Source organism: Punica granatum, chromosome 2 (genome assembly GCF_007655135.1).
Source record: "Punica granatum isolate Tunisia-2019 chromosome 2, ASM765513v2, whole genome shotgun sequence".
Taxonomy (NCBI): Eukaryota; Viridiplantae; Streptophyta; class Magnoliopsida; order Myrtales; family Lythraceae; genus Punica; species Punica granatum.
The window spans coordinates 6,241,060-6,262,174 of NC_045128.1; the positions used below are offsets into that span (position 1 = coordinate 6,241,060).

Sequence of the window (21,115 nt, forward strand, 5' to 3'; positions counted from 1 at the left end):
AAAGATTTGTAGCCAAATATCTTCAAATGAGAGTAAGATGCATTCTTACTCGTCCACACCCTCTCTGGGATGTCATATTCTGAAGGAACATATGGAGATTGATTTATCAAGTAACAAGCGGTGTTGACTATTTCACCCCAGAATGGCTTTGGCAATTTCGTCATTATGAGCATGCACTTAACTTTCTCTAGGATAGTTCGGTTCATCCTCTCGACTACACCGTTGTGTTGTAGAGTATCTGGTTCGATCCTCTCATGTCGAATTCCATAGCGCGCGCAATAATCCTTGAATTCTCTCAAGGCATATTCCCTGCCATTGTCAGTACGCAGACACTTCAGAAGCTTCCTCGTCGGTCTTTCCACCATGGCGTGAAACTTCTAGAAATACTAGAACACCTCGTCCTTAGACCGCAATAGATAAACCCAAGTTTTCTTTGATGCATCATCGATGAAAATGACAAAATACTTATGGCCACCTATCAACTCTGCCTTCATGGGAACACAAATGTCCGAATGGATCAACTCCAACTTATCTTCTTTATGTTGGGACTAATCACAAAAAGAAACTCTATGTTACTTCCCAAACAGACAATCCTCACAAGGCTTGAGTGACAATCCTTTGGCAAAATAGGAATGAGGGACTTCCTTTCCAAAATCTATAACCATTTCTCACTAATGTAAACCCGCCTTTTATGCCACAAATTTGGCGAAGCAACATTTTCAACCGCACTCACCTGGGAGCTGCACACTTTCATGGTTGTCTTGTAGAGTGTGCAACACATGCTCCCTCTTGTGACTGGCAATGATCCTCTAGTCAACTTTCACATATCAGCACCAAGTTGCTGACTATATCCTTCTTTATCAAGCACAGTCGAAGACATCAAGTTGAGCTGCAATTCTGGTATGTGGCGCACATCCTTCAAGGTCATTGTACACCCTACACCGATTTGTACAATGACATCACCAATCCCTACAATCTTTGCAGCACTTTGGTTGCCCATCTTCACACTGCCAAAATCTCTCGCCTTGTACGTTGTGAAGAACTCACGTTTTGGGGTACCTTGCGTATTTTCCTATAAGGGTGGGGGTGCTCTGCAAAAATTTGAAGGTCGGGAGACCAACACAAACTCACCTCATGAGTCGTGGGATAAAGTGTATTTAACTCAACTTATTATTTTACAATAAACTTATTATGGTTTAATATAACTAAATGCTTATTAAATAGTGACAAACTTATTTTTCATAAGATAAATATATTACTTTGTGAGGACCTTGTTAATTTGAGTACGATAGGACTCTTGTTAATTAATAAGGTTTTTTTTTTTTATAAAATAGCAAGAATTTTGCAATTTTTTTAGAGAAGAGGATACCCTAGATGCTCTCATACAAAAATTATACTAAATAGTCCTGAGATAAAAGTCAACACATGACTGTCCACATGAGGACAAAAGCATAGCAGGTGGGTTTGAATAGTAGGTATGAACTGAAACAATAGAAATTCCAAGACTAAGAAATAAATTCAGTCAATGGTCTTTCTTTATATTATTGCGACTACGCCAAAACTAAAGAAACATCTATTGGAAACGAAAGATCAAGCGAGGAGCCATATATGCAGTGTTCTATGTCATGAAGGATTCAGCCATTTACTCTTGATCGAAAGGAAGAGACGAGGAGAAGAAAGGTTGAAAGTGCTTTCGTTATCCATCTACGGAAGGTGATAATGAATGCCCTCAAGAAAGCCATCGGATGTACGGGCTTCCCCTGTTTCAACCGCATGTTCAGTTCTGTGAAACATGCTCGGGCAATGCAAGGAACAAGTCACATGAACCACGGCCAGGTACGAAAACAACGGTGTTATGTTTAACTTATAGTGCCTTCCCATACAGCAAATGAAACTGGAAAAATGAACTCTACTTGTGCATATAGTTTGTGTATCTGTAAACATTTCGCATGCATGTGATGGGTGAATTCCATTTCGTCCAAAAATTGCATTACCTTTAATTTGTTGTATTTCTGCATTCAAGTCAATTATGTCATTTTTCATTCTATTTTTGCAGAGCATCAGAAGAGATGATAGTGGCAGTATATACGAGATTTCAAATGCAGTTGCTGGGAAGATCGACCGTGTGTCCATATCTCGGCCAAAGAGTGACATATTCAGGGTTCATCATCAACTGCGTGTGGTAAATGAGAAGGCATATGAGCCTGTCTTGCTTTCCATTGGCCCTTACCACCACGGCAGGAGCGATCTCCAGCACATGGAGGAACATAAACTGCAGTATCTAAACCGGTTGATCACACGGAGAGAAGAAAAGGGTATAACTAGGTCGTACCAATTAAACACGTATCTTAGGACTCTCAAAGAATTGGAAGACCAAGCCCGTTGTTGCTATGCTGAAGCCATCCCCCTTGAGTCTAATAAATTTCTAGAAATGATGCTGCTCGATGGTTGTTTTATCATCGAGCTGTTCCACGAGCTCTCAAGAGATGAGAAAGAAAAGGACCCTTTCCTTAAGGCAGACTGGGTACAGAATGCCCTTGCACGCGATTTAACGTTGCTTGAAAATCAACTTCCATTCTTGGTCCTAAAAAGTTTGCACCATGTGATCCCTGATGAGCCTGACCTACTTCACCTTATCTTCACTGCCTTTGATTACCTTCCTACGTATTCTAACTTACCTCCATGTCAAAACCAGCGTGAAAGGACTGCTGCTCAGCAAAGAAACTCCGACCTTGCCAGATTCCTCCCAATTGGATCAACTTCCTCCAAAAGGAGACACCTAAATCCGGAAAAGCTCAATGATATAAAGCATCTTCTGGATCTTGTACGGAAGTTTATGCTGGTGGAAGAGACCTTGGAAATGGAAGGTCAGACACAGCAAGGAGCCCAACAAGTGAAAAGAGCTGTTAGTAGAGATATCCCGAATAAGAGGAGAAAGAAGTTTGCCTATTCAGCTATAGAGTTGATGGATTCAGGGGTCACATTCAAGAGTGTGGAGAAAGGGAAGTTTTACGACATCCGATTTGAAAATGGCATCTTGGAGATCCCTGTCATTCGGATCACAGACAACATGGAGGCCTTGTTCCGAAATCTGATTGCGTATGAGGAGCATGCTCAGGATAATGGTGTTAAACATATATCCGATTACATGGCTTTCATGGATGGACTAATCAATTCCCCCAAGGACGTGGAACTACTCCGTCGTCAAGGGATCATTGAGAACATGATGGGTGATGATGAAGCAGTCTCCACGATGTTCAATAGGATGAATAAGAACACGGTCGTGACACCAGATTTTTACTATCAGGATATTATCAACAGTATGACGATACATTGCCAGAAGCAGTGGAATATTTGGATGGCGAAGCTGAAGAGAAATTATCTCAACTGTCCATGGGCACTCCTGTCAATTATTGTAGCTTTTCTATTACTTGTTATGCATGTAACACAAACTGCATGCGCTGTTTTTTCATACTATAAGAATGTGAAATAGTAAGTATCTCTCTTTCTAGGAGCATTTCGTTTTATTTTGTAATTCCGTTTGCCACTGGTATTGTACCTCTTTCCTGTCTATGTTAATTGTAGCCAAAATCTTCATTGCTTGAACTTATTGTGTAGTCAACAGATTTCATTATTTAGTTGACAGAGACTACAATGGTAATCTTCAAGCGTAGTCTCCATGCGTAAGGGATCTGTTTGTGCCAGTTAGACATAGACGGAGATATCATTGTACCATAAGATCTGAGATTAATGGAGTTATATGCCCAATTTTCTTGTACGAGAGAGAGTGAAATCATCTCTGCAATTCCATCAGCGAAGCCTCAACAATACTGATCCGATCAGAATTTTATTTATCAGTGTTAACTTCCTAAGGCATCAACCGGTTGGAGATTGTAATTTTGGTGTGAATTCTAAAAGTGCCTCAGAAACACTGCACGGATTGCTTCCATCAATCATCACATGTGTATTTTGGATTGAAATTAGAATTTGTTGCAGAAAAAGATTCCAATTTGTGAAAGAAATAGAAACTCAAGCGGAAGTTTACTGTACATGTTCCACAAGGGAATTACGAGTCCTGCAACCGCATGACATTGGAGCGGGCAGTAGCAATAGCAAGGATAACGAAGGGAGACGAGAATGGAATTGTCAAGGTCAAGGGGTCTTGGTGCAGGGGCATAAGGCGCCGTCCGAAGCCAAAAAGTCTTGGTTCGATCATCACCTGTGGGACTTATGTGCCCCTTTATTTAGCTTTATTTCATTTCCTTGTGCTAGACTTGTGTGCCTGCCTTATTACCAGGAGAAAAAAAAAAAAGAGTAAGGGATCCCAGAGCAAGCCATGAGATTGAAATGTTCGCAGTGAAAGCATAAATACTTGAGCATCTGTTCGAACTTGCAGAAGTAACACACAAAAAATTGCGAGGATACAAAGAAGGGGAGCTTCTTCAAGTCCATGAAGAAACCACCCCAGCCGTGTGTAAACCAATGAATCAATTTTTAATGGTGAGATCCGCATCGTACAAAATTGATCTAACCACATTTTCTCCTTATGATTATGCCATGCTTTAAATGCACTGACAAAATGTTGTATTGGTCAATTCTTTAAACTGGATCCGAAGCAAATTGAATTCTTCAAACCGAACTATTGACGTTTCAGCTTTCTTGAACAACTTAGCAGCTTGACTGCTTCGAAATGATCAAACTGCAATCGAAGGCAGATGTGATTTGTTGGAAGCGGAGCAAAAATTTGACTAACAAACAACGAATAAGAAAGGAAAAGAGTTATGAATACAATATACATGGCTCGGGCCAGTGATCTGTCAAGTGTACGTGTACGGGCGAAAGGAGACCCTTTTGAGCTCTACTATGAGCAACAATCTGAAGATGAAAAACCATAATCCCAAAAATCACAAGCTCTACCATGACCTCTTTGAATCTCTCTTTCTCTGAAAGATGAAAAATATGGAATCTCTAAATGGAAAGGAAGAGGCTCCAAATCTTGCAAGAGCAGCTCCAAATGGAGCACTACCCCGTACCGCGGGGAAAAAGTTCCTGGAATTCAATTGAAAATTCATAATTCGTAGCTTGCAAATTTAATCGGGTCGGATTGATTTTACAACGGGTCGTCTCAAACTTCCAATGGGCTTATAATGGTTTAAACACATTTTCAATACGAAAAGTTAAGTTGTTAGTCAGCCGAACCCTCTGATATAAACCCAAAATTTTTTACCTAATTGGTTAGTGTGAGGTGGCTTTACAATTTATCTCAACACTCGCCCTCACATAGCAAATTGTGATTTTCTTCAGTACTTGTCTATACGTGTCACATGCCTTTAAGCTCCCTGCCATCAAGAACTAATCAGAAGCCAAGCTCTCTCTTCTGTGCTCAGGCTTTATCCTCTATGCTCGGGCTTAAACTAACACGAGGTAAACTTCGTTTTCCACACACTCTCATGCCATCTTAAGATTTTAATAGATCTATATAAATTTAGGTCCATCTCCAACTCAAAAACTTAAATTTTGGAACTCAAATCTTATATAAGCTCAGGATGTTTTTGCCTAATTGGCGGGTGTGGGATGGTTTTGTAAAATTTAAGATAAACACAAAAAAAAAAAGAGATACCAATTGGGTTAGTTAGATTAGTCGGGCTCAATTGAACTTTTAGATACCAGGTTTCACACTGAAAAAAATAGATAAACGCAAAAAGTGCAAGTTCAGTTGGAAGTGCCGTGGATGTTGGCTAAGTGCTTCTTAATGAGCCATGCTGGTGAATTATATATCTCATAACTATGGTTTGGTTAAATCTTAGTGATTGAGAATTTGATTTTCTACGGCATGTTAAGTAGTTCTTATAAAGTACTTCTGCTTATTTTCTATTTTAAACACCAGTTTTTTTGAATGTGAACCTTGATATCCATAAGTTCAATTGAGCTCCAATTAATCCAGTAAGGTCGGGTCGGTCTATTAAGGGGTAAAACTTTCCTAGTGTGATTTTTTTACATTCACAATGACTCGAACACGAGACCTTGTTTAAGCGGAATAATCGGCGAACCGCTTGAATCAACTCTTATTGGTAAAGACCTGTTTTTTATTACAGCCGTTTTAAATTGTTGTCTTCCAAACGTTTTATCTTATAATTACACTTGCCTTTACCCATGTGATGCACGGCTTTGATATGATTACTCTATTTAAGTTTATATTAAAAAATACTTCTAGAAATCTAATATTATAATTGAAGTTTTTATTTTTTGTATGATCATATTCCAGTAAATTTAATAGCAAATTAAAATTATATGTATAGTTTAGTTTCATGAAATTAATGCATGGAGATAAATTGTGAAAAATTATGGTTCATTCTTTTACTAAGTGATTATTCTTACAATTACACTGAAAATTTAATTAAAAATCAAATATGTTTATATAATTATATCAATTATCATGTAATCAATCATTTTATTTCAATTTTGGATATAAAGTCATAAGAAATTATTTCCACCGGTGCAAAAAATATAAAAATAAAAATATGAAAATAAGTTTACTCATGTTCATTTGGATTAGATAATAGAGAGATATATGTGGTATGCTTATTGATAGTACTATTTGTTTTTTAGATCTTCCAGCACGTAGAGGGAGCTTATCCGGACCGGTATACTATGTTCATTTTGGCCCTTCCCGGACCGGTCCAGCCCGAGACTAGATAAAATTCCGCCCATAGTATCCAATCCTATCCTTTTCGTTTTCTGTCGTTTCATTTCTCGTTCTTTCCCGTCGACACCTAGTGCAACTATTTTGGGAAGTCTACGATACAATTGCCAAGAAGTGAGTGTATCATTCTTGTACTTGGGAGCCAATAGTCGAACGACGCATACCCAACTAATTTATTCATAGTTCAAGTGAATTACTTGAGGAGTGGGTAGTTCACTTGAGATCAAGTAATTCGCTCTGAACTTACTCATAATTCAAGTAAATTACTCGAGAGGCATTCGAGTAGCTTACTGAAAAGTATTACACTTCAGTTCTAAAACCGCATATAGACCATGTTTTAATAAGAGCCGTGCTTTTCTTTTCCTGGTGAATCTTTTCGGTGAATATTAAGGGCCTTGCTTTGTTATCTCTACCATTGTCTTTGATCTTGGGTGCTTTGTGTTCTTGTCGCAGGACCCCATACTTCTCCACACCAAGGAAAAGGCATATATATCTTTAGTTACAAGTCCATCTAATTTCTCTTTTGAATATATTCTTGCGTTACAGTTAATCCCAATTTCTCCTTTGAATATATTCATGTTCTGCATATATTCTTGAGTTACAAGTAATTCCCAAAAAAAAAAAGTATAAAAAAGAATATTTCTCTTTTTTCTTCGGTGTGAACCTTGATATCCGAAAGTCCAATTGGGCCCCGACTAATCCAGTCGAGCCGGGCGGCCCACTGAGAGATAAAGCTCTCCTAGCGTGGATTTTCTGCATTCAGAATGACTCGAACCCGATACCTTACTTAAGCGGAATAAGTGTCAAACCGTTTGAATCAACCCACACTAGTAAAAAGAATATTTCTCTTTCGACTGATTAGGAGACTTCCAGCTCTGCATAATCAAAACCAAAATGCAGTTTTCTCCAATCAATTATGAGACAAGAGTATAACTACAGAACAATCTACAAAATATGGCCTAATATCATACATAATCCCGTCATATCTCCAATAGTTTTTACCTCCTTTCATTCAGGTCTTCGGGGTTTTCAGGTTTAATTAGAGACATCCCAACAGACTTAATTTTAGCACTTAAGTTCATATGAATTGCTCATTGGAATGGTATTTTCCTCACTCTTTAATTAACTTGTTCGATACGTATACTTGTGTAATACAATTAATTTTGTAGCAACAACGTCAGGTCGTCCTGTATTAGCTTAGTCACAAAATTTGGAGTTAATGTTAACCCTTCGAGGGTTGTCTAAGAGGTCCTTTGCTGGTTAAAGTAGTAGAGCTGTCGATTGGTTTGCACTTGCCTATCCGAGCAGCTGTCAGGATATGACTGAATCTAGAATCAAATTGGTTTGAACTCTTTTGGGTTTATGACAACAGAGGGATCATAGTGGATAATGTATTTGAATTGCATTGACAAAAGAAGATAACAGAGTTAAAATAAGATGACAAAGTTAAGAATAAGGATTCAAATTTGTTCCATCGTAATTTTAAATTTACATTGTTATTCAGCGTCCACGATGATAACATAAATAAATAAATAATTTTTTATGTAAGAAAATAATATTTTCATATGAAACCCATACAATGTTTAACATAGTTTACATTTACCTCTTGATAGATGACCCAACTCAAACCTGAATTAGCCGGAGCCTAGGGATTTCCGAATAACAGATACTGTACACTGGAAAAATAGAAGTTGCCACGTCAAAATTAGGGAATGTAAAAATACGTACCATATGTAATAAAACAAATATACATAAGTCACGTGCAAAGCACGTGCCATTAAACTAGCTATACAAAAATTCTGGGAAGGATAAGGTCAACACAAGACTCTCCACACTTTATTCAATAGTGTCTCTCCTTATTTTATTGCAATTTGGCCCAAACAAAATTCAATTGGAAAGGAAAGATCACGTAAGAGAGGTATATATGCAGTGCTCTATGTCCTGAAGGATTCTGCCATTTTCTCTTGATTGAAAGGAAGAAGAGGGAGAAGAAAGCTCAAAAGAGCTTTCATCTGTCTACGAAGAGATGACGACGAATGCCCTCAAGAAAGCCATCAGATATACGCCCTTCCCCTGTTTCAACCGCTTGTTCAGCTCCGGAAAACATGCTCGGGCAATGCAAGGAATGAGTCACACCAACCACGTCCAGGTAAAAAGGAGATGTGCCGATCAAGGATGTTATGCAACAATCAATGCCTTCTTGTTACATCAAACAGCAAATGCAACTCGAGACAAATGAACTCGCATTTGTGGATGGGCAGTCATTACCGTATCCTCTGGTCCTGCAAAAACTAACGATAAAATTTCCATGTCTATGTTCCAGTAAGTTGTTTGTTTCTCTGTAGAGGTTTTGCAGATATATGATGGGTGAATTCCATTTCCTCCAAAAATTTCATTCCCTTTGATTTTCTATATTTCTGCATTCAATTTAAGTCAATTATGCCATTTTTCATTCTCCACTTAGTTTGTATTAAATAATTTGTGCAGAACATCAAGAGAGATGATAACATATACGACATTTCGAATACGATTGCCAAGAAGATCGACCGCGTGTCTCTGTCTGACCCAAAGAGTCACATATTCAGGGTTCATCATCAACTGCGTGTGGTAAATGAGAAGGCGTATGAGCCTGTCTTGCTTTCCATTGGCCCTTACCACCACGGCAAGAGCAATCTCCAACGTATGGAGAAATATAAACTGCAGTATCTAAACCGACTGATCCAACAAAGAGAAGCAAAGGGTTTTACAAGGTCGCAACAGTTAAACACGTATCTAAGGACTCTCAAGGAAGGGGAAGACGAAGTCCGCTGCTACTATGATGAAGCCATCATCCTCAAGCCAAACAAATTACTAGAAATGATGCTGCTTGATGGTTGCTTTATCATCGAGCTGTTCCACGAGTTCTCAAGAGTCGAGAAAGAAAGGGACCCTTTCCTTAAGCCAGACTGGGTACATAACGCCCTTGCACGCGATTTAACCTTACTTGAAAATCAACTTCCATTCTTGGTCCTAAAAAGTTTGCACAACGTGATCTCTGATGAGCCCGACCTACTTCACCTTATTTTCACTGCCTTGGATTATCTCCCCACGTATTCTAACCTACCTCTATGTCAAAACCAGCATGAAAAGAGTATTGCTCGGCAAAGTATTTCTGACCTTGCCAAACGATCATTACTCCCGGCTGGATCAACTTCCTTGAAAGGGAGACACCTAGATCCGGAAAACCTTAACGATATAAAGCATCTTCTGGATCTTGTCCGGAAGTTTATGCTTGTGGAAGAGACCTTGGAAATGGAAAGTCAGACCCAGCAAGGAGCCCACCAGGCGAAAGGAGCAGTTAGTAGAAACTGCATGGAAAGGAGGACAAAGAAGTTCGCGTATTCAGCTATGGAGTTGAGAGATTCAGGGGTCACATTCAAGGGTGTGGAGAAAGGGAAGTTTTACGATATCCGATTTGAAAATGGCATCTTGGAGATCCCTGTAATTCGGATCACAGACAACATGGAGGCATTGTTCCGGAACCTCATTGCATATGAGGAGCATGCTCCAGGTAATGGCGTTAACTATATATCCGATTACATGGCTTTCGTGGATGGACTAATCAATTCCACTAAGGATGTGGAATTACTCCGTCGAAAAGGGATCATTGAGAACTTGATGGGTGATGATGAAGCAGTCTCGATGATGTTTAATAGGATGAACAAGAACACGGCCGTGACACCAGATTTTTACTATGAGGATATTATCAACAGCCTGACAGTACATTGCGAGAAGCGGTGGAATATTTGGCTGGCGAAGTTGAAGAGAAATTATCTCAACTCTCCATGGGCAGTTCTATCAATTGTTATAGGCTTTCTATTAGTTGTCATGGATATAACACAAACTGCTTATGCAGTTCTGAATTACCATAAACATGTGAAATAGTTTGTATCTCTCTTTCTCGGAGGATTCCATTTTCTTTTGTAATTCCATCTGCCATTTCTATTATGCCTCTTTCACGTCTATGTTACTTGCAGCGAAAATTTTTTGTTAATTGTACTTATTTGTGGAGTCTGCATATTACACTGTTTGGTTGTCGAATATGATGGATGTATCAGCAGTCCGAAGGAGCTTCAAGAGGAATGCAGTCAAATTCAGTTTCCTAGCTTGCAACAGCTCTGCATAAGCCTGCTCTTCCCAATATTCTGTGGCAGAGAGATCCTATAACTCCGCATGAGAAGAAACGGTGATCCCTGTTTCCTCTCCGTTGCCCACATAACTCACATTCAATATCAGTGACGGGAATACCTTAGGTACGAAGTCACTGCTAAATTATTGCACAAGTCAAACTCTGGACAAGATTTTAAACTAGGTTCTTTTTGTAGATGTTGAACATGAGCAAGAACACGGTCGTGGAAAAACAGGAACAAGAACACAGTCATGGAAGAACAGAATTTTGAGCACAATCTTGGATGCTGAGTTGATGGAATCCTACTAAAAATGTTTGTTCTATGCTGCCTCTGCGGGTAATGCAGTTCAGCATTGAGTATTGGCTCAGTTCTATAAGCTGAAAAGTCTACCAAATCCATGCCAAGGGCTTATGAGTAAGGCGCAGCTACACTTTAGAATTCGGTTCCTTCTACCAGGGATCAGACTATTATATAGAAGGGGAAGAAGATGGGAAACTCTCCCTGTTCAAGTCTGGCATGAGGGTGGGCATCAGGATCGCCTGAGCATCTAAGTTGGGATTGGACTGGAAGTGCAGTTACTTGTTAGGACCTACCACGGCGCAACTTGAGGAGGAGACTAGTTTGATTTCCTTTATCGCCTTAAAGAAAAGGAATTACGACCTCCCTTCCCACATACGTGGAACTCAGTCGCGCTGTTGTTGACAAATAGGTGTTGCTCGACTCTTCATCTTTGTGAAGGTCAAGTTGCTTCATTGTAGGTCTCTTTTAGATTGTCCATTGAGGCGCGTCTTCCCTCAATCACCCCTGGAATAGGTAATACCAAAATTGTGCACTCTCTCCCAAAGCATAAACATTCTTTCTTTTGCGGGGGGTGAGATTTGAATCCAGGACATTCATTCGCTGAATTTTAATGGGGGTACTAGCAGCAGCAAGAGAGACCACTTCTTCACTTTCTTTTATCGAGTTTCGAGGAGAGTGAGTCCTCCCCTTACGGTAGAATATATTGCCTGCTATGAATGAGTATTATTATTCTTGCTCTGCTGTAGTATTCAGTGGTAACTTAAGACAGAAAGAAATGTAACTCCAAGTTCCATACAAAAGGAATAGGATGTCAAAATGGAGTTGATATTCAAAATGCTGCCTCCGTTGGTATATTGATTCTGTTCCATTCCTTGTCGATTACTCCGTGTGAGCCATGACTTTTGTGACTGTTTGCTTGCTGAAAGATAATAAATACAGTGAGCAGAGAAAACGATAACAGCAGAACTTCTTTGTAGTCTTGCCTCGTGGGTGGTGGTAAGAAGGTGGGCCTTTAAGTACATTATACATGTGGTTCAATCGAAGACAATCATACCGGGAACAATCATTAGGACCGGACGGAAACTTTAGTTTCGTTTGTAGATGCAGGGAGTACTGGAGAAACGGAATAGTAATATGTTTTTATGTATATTGTCTGCGCGCAAAATCCCTGTTTGGCAGTAAGGCATAGACGAAGAGGTCATCACGCCATAAAATGAGAGATCGATGGAATCATAGGCCCGATCTCTCCAAAGAGAGCCAAATCATCTCCGCAATTCCACCAGCTGAGCTTTGATACTCGGTTTTGGCTAGACAATTTCGGGGAACTTCATGATGACAGTTACATAAAAAGGGTTATCAACCGGGATCACCAAAAACATTCATTTGCACCCTCATGATCCTTCCATTACTTGATACGGTGTGGATCAATCAACATAAGTTTGTGTTGAGTAATTCCATTGGTTCCTCCCCAATCAGTCTGTCACGACCCGAAATTTCAGCTGAATTTTTCTCTATATTTCCTCGATATCCATTACCACAGAACTATTCACCTAAAACTGGCTTTCCATAAAATTCCCAAAAATATGAAACCAACCTGGTAAGCTCTACTATGTATATACATCTCAAAAGAGAGAAATTTTCTTTTTCGCACCCATATCAGTAATATAACTAAACAAAATTTCAGGTTGTAACATTTTCAAATCCATTCTATACCAAAAAGGATATCTATCAAATAACTACGGTCCCTACCTAATTCTCCGAGCTGATCCCCGATGTCAAAAAGTGTTTCTTCCGCACAGCTAGAAGCTTATCTGGAAAAATATATGCAGGGTGTGAGCTGCATCTCAGTGAATACTATATTCCAGAAAAAAATGACATTTTTAAATAAATATTTAATTGCAGATAACTAAATAATCAAATAACTAATATTATCACATCCAATTCAACTATCAGCTCACTCGGCATACATACACAGTATATATATATATATATACAAATTGTAATAATAATTATATCCAATATAATAATTAAATTGAAGTTCTACTAATCAATTCACACAACCCTCCCAATCGTTTCTCTAATACCCAATATCACATAAACATTATACATTCATTCATTAACATTCCATAGCAACTCACAACACAATCAATTGACAGATCCAACTCTAGCAACAACACGATTTTCATAGAATAACTTCGGACATTCTCAACAATCATCACACCTCCAACAATCTCAACAATCAATACATCTCCAACAATCATACCAGCCACACAATATACAATACAAACCAATCAATATAGCCATAGGGTTGCATTTTCTCGCAACAGAGTTGTGATGGTACCGTAACCCCGCACATCTCAAATAATTTATTTGCTTGTCATCATCAACATATCTCATAAGCGGGGGCTGCCCATTATCCTCCGGCAGTAGGAGTCTAGGCGTCCATTTTATATCCCTCCAGATCGGCGGTCTAGGCGTCCCTTTTTGTATCCCGCCGGATCGGCGGTCTAGGTGTCCTATTTATATACCGCCGAATCAGCGGTCCCATGGCTATAATCAAACGATAATCACAAGCATAAACAATTACAACCATGCCATCGCACCTCATATATCATCATACACAAGCACAATCTCAATCACATTACAATAGTATCACATTATCATTACATATCTCATACACAATTAACATACACAATCGCACTGCATATCTCAAATCAAAATAAACATAAAAAGGCAATATCTCTCAAATCAATTCATACAATATAGCAAGACTGATTTCTTAATCTCTAACTATCACAATATTCTTTCTAAATAATTTATATAACTATAATACATCATTTTATAAGATAATAGAGTATTCACATAATATATATATATATATATCATTTCACAATGAAATAAAGTACTCACCGAGCACCCAAATTATTTAATGAATCCGACCTTTCAGGACACAAAGTTTTTCTCTCTTTAGCTCCTACAAGTCACAAGCATAGCAAGGAACAGTTATAAAATATACTCATTTTCTCCATATATTTCTTTTGACTATTAATATCGCATTTAACCTCGAAAGGGAGTATTTCATTCAGACTTAACCGCCCCTAAGACCTGGGGACCTCACTAGCTTCAACTGTCATGGATATTCAATAAATAAGCTATTCCAGCTAAAAATAATCCTAGAGCAATAACTAGCTTTTTCTTAACAATAACTAGCCTTATTCTATAATTTATTGTGTTGAAATTCTAATAAATTTACCCAAACTAAAATATCTTGCCAATATTTCGAAATCCAACAAAAATCAGTCTTTCAAAGATGTTTACTTGTCTCCTGGTTAGTCAAAAGGCTGAAAATGAAATTCGTAGAATTCATCCTCAAGCAAAGTAAAACAAGTCGAAGGAGGAACTCTCATAAAATCAATACAATACAATAATTCTTCCTTGATGTTTCTCCCGTCAACATTACCTAATTTACAAAAAATACCTCAAAGAAGAGGTGCCAACATAATTTCTAACTTCTCCTTTTGTAATTTGTTATATTAGTTCTCATGCATTCAGAATTTCGGGCTCTCATAAAGTGCTTGAGGTCAGCATTTGTTAAGATAAATTTAAAATCTTCAGTATAGTGTCCGGGATGCAATGAAATAAAAATGTTTAGGATGTTATGTGATGAAGCAATAGCGTCAATGCTGGGTGTCTTTTGGTTTTTTATTTGTTATCAAAAGTCTATGCTCATTTTTGAGAACACAACCTTGTTGTAGGTTCAACATGTGGAGGATCGAGTCAAAGATGTGCTCATACAGATCAAAGATGGACAGGTCTAAATTTTATTGTTCTCGTTAGTTTGATTAGTTTCAAACTCATAGAAAATACTTATATATATATATATATATATGGTCTTGTCTAGCATCAAGAGTACCAGCTAGTTCTCTCGTTTGACCCTGTTCAGAAAAGTGCATGATGACTTTTAAAAAGAAAAAATATTGTTAGGTAGTCCAAAAACATTAATGCTGCGTTTGATTTGTTAGAGTGATTTTAAAATCATGATTTTGATTTTGATTTTGATTTTGATTTTGATTGTGCAAAAAGACAAATGAGATGGTATTATAAATTTGACTTGGGAAACATGTGTTTTTATTGTTTAGTGGATAGAGTTAAAATCAAAATCACGATTCTAAAATGACTTTTAAATTTCAAACGGGGCTTACTCATCAAAACACATAACTTCATTTTTCCAGATATCAAACCGTGTAGTGTGTGTATATACATATATATAAATTCCAGCCATATCATCAAATTAAACTCACGGCTTAATTACTCAATCCAACTATCCAATCAACAACCACATCTCAGACATAACTGTAGTGGCGAAAATACAGGTAAATTTTCATGTAAACATCAAGATAAATTTTGTTTTGAAACTCTTTTCTCAGCTGAAGGAAATTGGACCCAAAAGTTTTCCTCATCACTCCACGTAGAATTAGTTTGAAAAAGAAACAGCAATCTGTGATTGTTTAATATTGAGGGAGTTCAAAGAAGGCGCAAGGAGAAGAATTGAGATGAGAAGTCATCAGAGACCTAAATACAAAGAAATCATGGAACCAAGTTCTATCACATTGTTGCAGTTTTTCCTCACCTGGTCGTTCCTTTACATTAGAACAGAGCAAACCAGCAATAACAAGCAAGAGAAACATCAAGTCAGCAATGGTCAAAAACTAGGGAATCAATTACAAGCTCATAAGATAGAAAAGGAGAAGCACAGATGAACCGGACAAAGCTCGAGAAGATCATCAACGGCTCTGTCACGCTCTCTCTCTCTCCCTTGTTCTTCTCTGTTTCTTCTTCGATTTTTTTTCTTTTTTTCAACTCAGCAGAACAATGAAAGAAGACCCAGAAATAGAATGGTTGGAATTATACAAAAGAAAAGAAAAAAAAAATGGCGGTGGGGGTACTTGGGAGCAATGGGGCCACGTGGGGCCCTGCGACCCCCTAATTTTTTTTCTTTAAACTTCCAGCAGCATGTATATAATATAAGTATGTGTATAAGTATATCAGTGTATGTGCACGTGGGATGTTTGGTCAAAAAATATCAGGTCTCACACAGTCATCGACGAAAATGATGATAGCTTGTTTTTGTGTTAGTTGACCATCCCTTTACAGTAGAAAAAATATATATATCATTTGCTAGTAAATATAAAAATTCAACAGCCAATCCTAGCTCTTCCACAGTGGTTTCCCAAAACATTATTTTCGGCTAATGCATCAATATGGATCACTTCCATATCGGAGATTGTCAGAGATTGTACATTTCGGGTGAATTCCAGTACAGCAAGTGCAACATGATATGGATCACTTCTATCAATATCCATGTCTGTTTTGGGTTGGAATCCGAATGTTATTGCATAGCAGCATTCCGATTCACAGAGGGAATCAGAAACTCAACAGGAAGTTTACTGTACATGCTCCAGAAGGGCATACGAGTCCTACCACCTAATGATAGAAGGGTGAATAAGAGCAAAGGATCCCAAGCGAGAAATGGAATTGAAATGGCGCAGTTAAAATATGGATACCAATCGGAACTTACAAAAGTAACAGACGAAAATTGTGAGGTAAAAGGAAGAGGAGCTTCTTCAGTCCTTGAAGAAACCGTCTCTAAATCATTGGATCAACTTTTTATGTAGGATTTGCACCATAAAAAGTTGATCCAACGTCACACAATTTATGAACTTTTTTCCTAAAAGCACAAGAATTATGTGATGCTATCATTGACGTTTCAGTTTTCTTTCATGACCCTCAGTTTCAGAGTCACCCAGCACACGTGTATGCTTCAACCTACTAGGCATCACCTGGAACAAGTTGAGTTCACACGACGATGACCACGACAAAGGCATGATGGTGGAGCTGCTTGGTTGTGTCATGAGAGGTGCCTCCCTCCCTGTAGAGCAATCAAAGTGGCAGTAAAGACAAACCTGGCACCCAAAGATGATACCTATCCGCTCCACACACAGGCTATCTGCTTCAAGCTTAACCTCACCCTCCAAGCTCATCTGGTCTCGGAAAACAACCTGGCGGGGCAAGTGGACTAGCCACGCTTGGGATGCTGTACCTTCCCCAGAAATTGCATAATGGATCTCCTTGTCATCTCCTCCTTTCCCTGTCTGATGGATAAGCTCCACTGTCCTGCCTCTGTTTCTGACTGTCACCCTGTAAGATATCGAAGGCGATGCAACTAGCATGTCCTTGTCAGAGGAATAAATGACACAGACTGTGACCCCTCTAAGCCTGCATTCTGCGAATGAGACATTTGGAACGATATTGAAGGCTTGCTGCCCTGGTAATTGATACAGTCCGGGATGTCAGATATCTGGAAGGAGTATTCCCCCGCTTTGTACCTGTTGTCATCATGCAAGAACAAGTTCGATTGGATGTACATGATTACCAAGAGAGAAAATTAGAAGAAAAGTATGAGAAGGTAGCCCCCACTTTGAACTTTCTTCAAGTTTATGGTTATTCGCATACATACAATTAACACTGTAAAACTCATAATGACTTCGCTGGAAGGACTTTTGAGAGCTTGATAGGTATAGTACATTGTGAACATCTCTACTGCAGGGTTCACATGTAATTGGGTTGTGGAGTTCAAACATCAAACCCGCGAGCCTGAGTTAAATTTTGATAGAGGAATGCACAAAAAAGTTTGTGGATAAAAGAAAGTACCCCTAGCATGAAATTTTCCTGCGCATCTCCAGCTATGTTCTCGCACCATTCCAAGCGTACTATTGCTCGAGCTGGTCAAAGTCCAGCAAGTTAATACACACGCTTGAAGTCGAGATTCAGATTTCTCATTCTCTGAATCTTGGAGGATAATAAATCCTCGTACTCGAGGTCAAGAAGGTACCTTTCCAATGATACGCAGTTAACTGCCGACACGACAGAAGAACCTGGGGGCATGCTTGGAAGTGACTTGAGATTTGTGCAATCATCCAATACAAGTTTCTTGAGCTCAGGAGACCCCTGATTGTGTCGGGCAAGCTAGAAAACCAATTTCCACTTAACTCTAAATTTTCTAGAAGCTGCAAACTCCCAAGACCCTCCTTCGGGATTGATTCATCAGACAGGCTGCAATACGCCAATCTCAGCGTCCTCAACGACCTTAGCTGAAACAAGCAGTCAATCTGAACATTCTTAGCTCTGGAGGCGGACCTTGGCCAGACCAGTGACCAGATAAGAGAAGAGATGGATCGAGTCATCTGCTCCTTGCAGACACTAAATGATACATTCATCAGGTTCGTGAGACGTGTGGCAGAGAATGGAACTCGTGTTATTCCAGTTCCTTCAGCAAGAAACTCCGTCAAGGATACCATGTCCCCGAAGTCCTCAGATAACCAGTTGATGTTTGGGCAGCTGGAGATGTCCAGAATTTTCAGGGATTTCAATCTGCAGATGCTACTTGGAATTTCAATGAGGCTTTTGCAGTTTTTAAGATTGAGCGAGACAAGTCTCTCGAGACACCCGATCGATGAATGCACCTCTGCCAACTTTGAACAGTCTCTCAGGATCAGTTCCTCGAGATTTGGGAGCTTCGAGTAGTCCGGGTTCTGGGTTAGGAGAGATGAATAACTGAGATTGAGAACCTTCAAGTGTCCTAGGAACTGTGACAAGGGAAAAACAATGAAACATAACATTGGTTTTGGATATCAAATTATGTTGCATCTGAGACGAAAAAATGTAATACATAACAAAAATTATATTTAACCGATTCCAAAACCACCTTACTATTCTTCCAGACTTCTCTGAGGTTGTTGTACTGCAAGTCAATCACAACCAATCTTTCCATGGTAAAGTCATCCGTGATATGGCTCAAAGGAACTTTATGCCAATAAAGCCATCTCAGGTTCTTAGGCATGTGTCTATATTCTCCACTTACATGCATGTTATCGAGCCGCAGGAGCCTCAACCTGTTCATTCTCACAAATGCTTCTGCATTTACCTTTACTGTTCTCAACTCCGGTGAATTTAGTGCGATTCCTTCAACTTCCTCTGTTACCTGGAAAAGCAAGCACATTTGTTAGGCTACTTGATTGCGGTTATACTTTGGGAGCTGGAATTAATGTGCGGATGGCACTTCATAAATCAAAACTAATGAGTACTTACAAGGTGATTTTGTAAAGTGAGAAGTACGTCCTCTTGAAACCACAACCTGCTACGCTTTCCGGGATTGCTAGGACACCTCTCCTTAACAATTTCTCTTCCCATGTCCCGAATCAGATCATGCATCTTCAACTTATTATTCCAATCAATTTCCAAAAGGCATCTCCTTCAAAGGATGCTGATCCCGAGTTCTGCAAATAGACCACACCCACCTAACATCTTCACCGCATAATCTTTATCAAACCCAACAAAGAAGCAGGCAATGTCTAGAAACAGGTCCTTCCCTTTTTCATCCCTGAAAGCATCAAAGCTTATCCTCAACTGCCTCCGTATCCGGTTATGGGGAATTTCTTTCAGACGGACTTTTCCATTCCTCCACGCTTCGATCAAGTAGGAAAGAGCCCATGACTTGGACAGCCAAAGGCAGCCCCTTACAGTAACTCACCATATCTTCCAAAAGCTCCATGAATTCTTCCCCAAGGCAGCAATTCGTGAAAGCGTGCTGACTGAAAGGTTGCAGGGATTATCTGTTGCAGATGAACTTGACCCTTGGGCTTACTGAAGTTCTCTCTTACATCTGCAAGAAAGCATTTGCCCTGGAAAGAATGGAAGAACCGCTTGTAGGCTGCCTTTTCCAGAGTTGTTTTGCCGATTCCACTCACTCCACAGATCCCAATAAAACGAACCTCATTGTCAGCGGCCACTTAAAGTAGTGAACTCAGTTCCTGTAAACGGCACTCGAGCCCAACTGGGTACTTTGCCAAGTCGAGCTGAGTCTTGTTCAGTTCATCCAATATCGTGCGTACAATTGTCTTAATAGTCTTCCCCTCATGCCTCCAGTATCATATCAGAAACAGAAAAATATTCACAGAAGTACTCGAACGAGAAGATTATAGATAGCAAAGTTCGTTTGTAGTATGAATAAAACTGAACTTGTGATGGAACTAGGATTTTCCAATTAAATGAGGGACATATCAATCGTGTTTCCAAAATCTCATCCTGACAAGTTCCCGGCCTCTGTGGCTGCTTCCTTCCACCTTGCTACCTTGTCCTTCTCTGACACGAACATCTGCTCATGCCTGCAGAAAGCTTCCAAGAAGCTCCCTGCCTGCTTTCGCACGTTCGACAGATCAATTGTCCGGATGTCTGCCTGGGCACCTGCACTCAATGATGGTGGCGAGCTCCTCCAGGCACCAGCTCGACGTGGGAATATTTCTTGGAGAAAACAACCACAGAGACCCTGGAGCCACGGATCACATCGAAGATTCGCGACGATATGTGCTCCCCTCTCTGGAGGCCTTCAGTGTCCCGGAACAAGTTAATCCCTGCATCTTTCGGGGCGTGGTAGAGGTGATCGGTGATGGTTGTGCGTGAGTCTTCACCCCGGAAGCTCAGGAACACAGCATACGTCCATTGACCCTGCGGTTATGGTTGGATGTTGATGAATGGGAAGAGAGAGCCATCAAGGCCACTACTTGTCGGGTTTTATTTAGGAAGCCATATGGCAATAGTTTGAGCTAATGGCTATTGGATGCAGATGAAGCTCTGCTGCCACGCCTTCGTTGAGTCGATATGGCTATCCAATGTCTAGAGGATACGTGTAACCAACAAGGCAAAAGAATGAGAAACATTGACATCGACGTTCGCTAATGAACAAGAAAACGGTCCAACCACAATCTGATGCATTAATGACCCCAGAGAAAAGCAGCACTGATGTGAATCTTGGATATCGACTTTCTGTGCTTAATACACCTAGACCCGCTGAGTTGTTTCATGGGTAGAATCCACCGACCTAAGA

The 21,115-nt window shown here is 39.6% G+C and overlaps 3 protein-coding genes and 1 pseudogene across 5 annotated transcripts; 2 read left to right on the forward strand and 2 right to left on the reverse strand.

Moving 5' to 3' along the window:
- The first annotated feature begins 1,719 nt into the window (after window positions 1–1,719).
- On the forward strand, window positions 1,720–3,505 carry LOC116193577 (UPF0481 protein At3g47200-like). The gene is made up of 2 exons (XM_031522320.1): window positions 1,720–1,836; window positions 2,057–3,505. The coding sequence occupies exons 1-2, from the start codon at window positions 1,720–1,722 to the stop codon at window positions 3,491–3,493; spliced, it is 1,554 nt and encodes a 517-aa protein (XP_031378180.1). The 3' UTR covers window positions 3,494–3,505.
- Window positions 3,506–8,583: 5,078 nt separating this feature from the next.
- LOC116194329 (UPF0481 protein At3g47200-like) lies at window positions 8,584–10,684 on the forward strand. Its single transcript, XM_031523119.1, has 2 exons — window positions 8,584–8,852; window positions 9,191–10,684. Exons 1-2 carry the CDS (start codon window positions 8,730–8,732, stop codon window positions 10,625–10,627), a joined length of 1,560 nt encoding a protein of 519 aa, XP_031378979.1. The 5' UTR covers window positions 8,584–8,729; the 3' UTR covers window positions 10,628–10,684.
- Window positions 10,685–15,731: 5,047 nt separating this feature from the next.
- Window positions 15,732–15,809, reverse strand: LOC116198323 (annotated as a pseudogene).
- Window positions 15,810–16,273: 464 nt separating this feature from the next.
- LOC116195918 (TMV resistance protein N-like) lies at window positions 16,274–20,990 on the reverse strand. Of its 3 annotated transcripts, XM_031525348.1 has the most exons (5): window positions 19,321–20,892; window positions 18,938–19,213; window positions 18,065–18,818; window positions 17,884–17,954; window positions 16,274–17,558 (listed from the first exon to the last, which is right to left on the reverse strand). In XM_031525348.1, exons 1-5 carry the CDS (start codon window positions 19,441–19,443, stop codon window positions 17,523–17,525), a joined length of 1,260 nt encoding a protein of 419 aa, XP_031381208.1. In that variant the 5' UTR covers window positions 19,444–20,892; the 3' UTR covers window positions 16,274–17,522. The 3 variants fall into 3 exon arrangements, with proteins under 3 accessions (XP_031381208.1, XP_031381209.1, XP_031381207.1); XM_031525349.1 differs by having other exon boundaries at window positions 16,274–17,954; window positions 19,094–19,213; window positions 19,321–20,990; XM_031525347.1 differs by having other exon boundaries at window positions 16,274–17,954; window positions 19,321–20,899.
- Between the last annotated feature and the right edge of the window lie 125 nt (window positions 20,991–21,115).